Genomic DNA, 4,831 nt, shown 5'->3' on the forward strand with positions numbered 1-4,831 from the left:
CAACTAGACTGACGGCTCGAAGACCCCGAACGTGAGGAAAGGGAGCAGGGGTCGCATTTACCGCGGCGGGGGAAAGGCGGTGGGGAACTTCTCACAATAGGAAGTTCTCTAAGAGCCCTTTGCCAACAACTCCTGGTAGGAGATCGGGAGAAATCAACTGGATTTCCGGCAAAGGGCACCCGGCTGAACGCCAGGACTAAGGAGTTCGACGTTGGCACACAACGCCGAGGAAGTAAATCCCCGCTGGGGGATCGTGTTAGCTGTGAAAGTCACGGGCGTATCGGGGTCAGTGCTGCGCAGCTGTCCTCCTCCTCCCACACCGCAAGACAGTTGCCCTGTTACTTGTCCCTTCTCCATACATAGCTTTGATGATCCCTCCATGATTATTTAATGCCACATTCTGCCGCCTGTCATTATCCCGTTTTTCTGTCCTTTGTCCTTGACTGACCTTGAAGCATGACGAGAAGGTGAAGGCGTAAGCATTGAGAAGGCAGGGCTCACATTAGAGACCGACACTGGCTGTGCAGTGAGGCTGCGGGCACCTTTCAGGCAGCGAACAATTCCAAAAAGGCAGGCAGGGGAAGGCCAGCCACTCCTCCCTGACACACGCAGGAGCCCTGGGCAAGGCACCACAGGCGCTCCCCCTCTACCTCCCTGAGCAAACACCACGGAACTGGCACTGTCCCCTCAGCTGCCCACTACCGCACTTTCAAGGGATAGCTCCTCAGGGGACTGCAGGGTATGGCTACATCCATGACCAGCCTCCGAGCGCTGTAAGACGGAGAAGCTGTGCCCGAGAGAACCCGTGTAATAGCCGCTGAGGATGGGACTGACTAACGAGTCACTTGAACAGTCTCCAAGATTTGAGACCGCGCTTTCACCCTCCCTTTCTGAAAACACAGAATACATTTCAACTTTGCACGCAGTAGCAAAAGCAAAGCAAACTTCCTGGCAAGGAAAAATAATAAAGAGCCACACAGAATTTAAAGGCTGGCCACTTCCGGTTTTTGTTGTCTCTGACAAAGCCTCATTTCTGTTTAGGGTGGGGGGGAATCAATCCAGACCACAAAGGACTGAAGAACAACAGCACTCATGGAACTAGATCAAGCTTGCAAACAGATCTGTAACTTTAATTATGGTATCTCTAAGTCACTAGATCAAGCTTTGAAAGTCCACCTGGTCAAGACTGAGTTGAAAGCTGCTTCTTCGATGTGTGAAATAGCAAATGCACATTTCAGCATTTGTGCAGATTAGTTTTACTAGGTTTCCCATAAATCCCATTCTTGTATTTGCTTATCACTTATTTTATAAATTTAGCAGTGAAAATGATGGCAGGGTGAGAGTACACTTAACTTCTGGAATATTTGCTGAACTTCCTCTGAACCGATGTCTAATTTTGTAATGTACCTTCCAGAATAACAGAGAGAGTTTTGAAAATAACATTGATAAACTATGAAACAGAAATGCCTCATAAAACAATTTAAAGACCAGCAGAATGAAATATAAATGGCAAGAAAAGTCTTCATAAGTTTCTTCCAGACTTTAGCATTTATTTCATAATTCTGCACATGAAATGTATGAACATATAAGTATTTAGATACTTTGTACTTCTGCTGTGCTCATTTATTTGTAGGACAACTGGTGATCATGTTACTTCTTATATATATACCATCTGAGTATACCATCAACCTAAGAAAGAGGAAAAAAAAAAATCCTAGCAACAAGAAAAATAGACACAATGAATATGGTTTAGAAACATCTCACAGCATACTGTATTTTTAGCTGGAGATGAGTATTTATAGCAAAAATAACCACAGGACTCCAAGTTTTTCTATACCTAGTATAAGCAATTCTTTCATGTGGCATATTAATTGCTCTGAGGCCATAATCCCCAATAGATTTTTTTTTTAGAGAGCAGAAACACAATTATGTTTTTTCCATTGAAAAGGACAACCACCACATACAATTTCCACTACAATGCAAGTCTACAGGCATTGACTTCATATCATTCTTATGTGTAATATACAAGTGAAACTGAGAAAAATGTTTCCCACTGTAGACCTGTTAAAATAAAAAAAGAGGCAAAGATAAGCTATTTTTAGTGACCTTGATCTTCTTGCCACTAAAGCACTTGTAAGGTATTCTCTTTGCGACCTAAATTCATTACAGACACTGTAAGACATGTGTTATTTCCCAAAAGTTGCACATCCAAGACAGAAAGCTGGCAGTGAATATGCACACAAATGAATATATGAAAATATAGATTAGTCACCTTACCACTTTAAAACTGGGAACGAGTTAGAAGAATAGGAAAAGCCAAGATGTAAAGTATTAAGGGAAATAATAAGGGAAGAAGATAAGTCAGTCCAATATCTTGATCGCTAACAGAAGTCAGACCTGCACAATTTGTGTTCAGCTAAGTCTAAAGCACCTGTATGTACATACTTACTATGAACATCCTGTACACTTATGTTGTCTCTCTTCTTTTCTTCTTTCATATTCCATTACATCTTCATTATGCTGCTTGAAAAGCTATAAAACAGCAGTATATGATAAATTGCTATACAATGCACAGCCGGAAACAGAACAAAAATATTTCTACAAAATATAAAATTGCTATTATAGGAATGCAAACCAATATGCAACTGGGAAAATACAGAGTAAGTTATCTGTAAATTATCAATTGTCCAGTGAGGCATTTTTCCCACACCTTTCTCAAATATTTTCTGCTGGCCAACTGGGGGGGGGGGGAGGTTTCTACTGTCAATCAATCCAACACCACCCCAAAAAAAGGGGAAAACCCAAAAGGGAATCCATCCCACCCTGAAAAGTGTTGTCATCGTGGGAGCACTGCTTATCCTCTACATTTCTTCGTGAGAGCTACAACACCCTGCTTGCTTTATCAACAACATCAAGCCTGTGAGTTCTCTGAAACAGGGAACATCTTACAACTGCATTTTGCTCAGGAAAAGGGGGTCTTAATCAATTGACCACAGCTGAAAAATGAGAAGAGAATGCACTAATAGTCTGATAAACACAACATTATTTAGGCATATCCCTAGGTCTAGGACTTTCTCTTTTTTTTTTTTTTTTTTAAGATCTATTGGGGAAAATATGTTACAGCCTTAAACCAGCAGGCTTGAAGAATTAATTCTTCTGTTGTGGCTGCTTTAAGTTTGCAACAGCAAGAAGCATAATAAGTTGTTCATTTTTGTACACAACATAGATTTGGGAAAACATACTAACCAACATATCATGCTTCAGTCTTGACACCTGCTATAACCATCCATTACCCCAATCAAGCTAAGTAAGTTGTAGTCATTGCCTTCAGATCACTATGGTTTGGGAATAGTAAAGTTCAACAAAACCAAATGAAAACACTTACAAGAGCCCACAAGGCAGCACTGGTGCTAAACGCCAAGCCAACTCCAAACCAGTTTGGTTGGTCATAATTACGTCTTTTTGCAACAAACGCAGAACGAGTAAAAGCTAAAAAGGCAGAAGATTACAAATGCGTTAACATTTCTCAGGTTTAGACCACCAAGTCAATTACTGACACTCATACAATCGTGCAAAAAAGCCCCAAACCAACCACAACAACAAAAAACCACAAACAAATCCAATTATCATGTATAAGTGGTCCCCATAACATTGTTATAGCTCACCCATTTGTAGATACAATGCAGCATGCACTGCCTGATCCAAGTTAGAGGAGAGAGGGGATGGGGCGCTGCCAACGGTTCAAAACAGTGCCTTTTTCCCTTTCCTCTGGCCACAAAAACCATACCCTACCGCATCTTTTGCTTGCGCCGCCTCTTACTGTCCCCTGCAGAAAGCTCCCATCCCCAGGCCTTCCCCACCTGCCCCACACCCCGCCCCTCCGCGGGCACCCCCCGGCACAGCCTTCCTGAGGAGGGTCCTCCCCCCGGCCTGGAAGCAGCACTAACTTAATATCGAAAAAAAAAAATAATAAGACTAACTGGTTTGGATTAAAAATAGAAAGAGGAAAATTGCCACCGTAGCTTGCTTTAATTCCAGCCATGAAGCGAGGAGCGCCCCAGCTAAGGGGGACCCCCCCACAAGCAGCCGAGCTCCCAGGGCACTCGGGTCAGCGGACAGGCCCCGGGGCACCGCCGCAGCCCGCTAACGCAGAACGCCCTCGGGGCGCGGGCAGAGGACGACAGACTCCCACTCGCCTAAACAAAAAGGGGCTCCCCGCCACCCCGAGTCACAGCGAGCCAGGCCCCCCTCTGCCCCCGCCGCCGCTCACCGAGGCTCGGCACTCCCGCCACCAGCCTCAAGCGCTTCGCGACCCTCAGCGCCGCCGCCATCTTGTCGGCTCGGCCCAGCTCCGCCCACGAGGGCAGGGCCGCACGGCGCCGCACTGCCCCCTGCCGGGCCGGCGGCCCCGCCCCGCCTCCCGCCCGCCGCTGCCCGGTACCCGCGCGTCCCGCCCCGCCTCTCCCCCGGGCGCCGCGAGCGGACGCGCTCCCCCGCACGAGACCTGGCGGGCCGGGCGCCTGCTGCGCAACATCCCCCCCCTCGCCTTTAACTGCGTTTGCTGACGGTACAGAGCGGCGCTACCCGCCCCGCCGGCAGCGAGAGCGGGCTGCGTGTCCTCTCCGCGCGTGGAACCGGCTCCGCGAGCCCGGGCCGGCGCTGCACGCGTGGGCAGCGCGACGCCTGCCACCCGCCCCTTCCTCCTTAAGCCCACGTGCGCGAAGAGTGCGCTGCGCCCCTCAGGGCCAGCCAGTGACCGCGCTGCGCCGGCCACGGGCTGAAGGACGCGCACCCGGCTGCGGGCAGCGGCTCCTCGGCGGGGAGCGCGGCG

At 47.9% G+C, this 4,831-nt stretch overlaps 1 protein-coding gene across 3 annotated transcripts; it reads right to left on the reverse strand.

Moving 5' to 3' along the window:
* Window positions 1–1,527: 1,527 nt before the first annotated feature.
* Window positions 1,528–4,333, reverse strand: NDUFC1 (NADH:ubiquinone oxidoreductase subunit C1). 3 transcript variants are annotated; one of them, XM_059826920.1, is made up of 4 exons: window positions 4,271–4,333; window positions 3,386–3,489; window positions 2,450–2,532; window positions 1,528–1,689 (listed from the first exon to the last, which is right to left on the reverse strand). In XM_059826920.1, coding segments are annotated over exons 1-4 (249 nt in total). In that variant the 5' UTR covers window positions 4,332–4,333; the 3' UTR covers window positions 1,528–1,688. The 3 variants fall into 3 exon arrangements, with proteins under 3 accessions (XP_059682903.1, XP_059682904.1, XP_059682905.1); XM_059826921.1 differs by lacking the exon at window positions 1,528–1,689 and adding an exon at window positions 1,696–2,061; XM_059826922.1 differs by lacking the exon at window positions 1,528–1,689 and having other exon boundaries at window positions 2,449–2,532.
* Window positions 4,334–4,831: the final 498 nt, after the last annotated feature.

The sequence above is a fragment of the Gavia stellata genome, chromosome 19, assembly GCF_030936135.1.
Source record: "Gavia stellata isolate bGavSte3 chromosome 19, bGavSte3.hap2, whole genome shotgun sequence".
Lineage (NCBI taxonomy): Eukaryota > Metazoa > Chordata > Aves > Gaviiformes > Gaviidae > Gavia > Gavia stellata.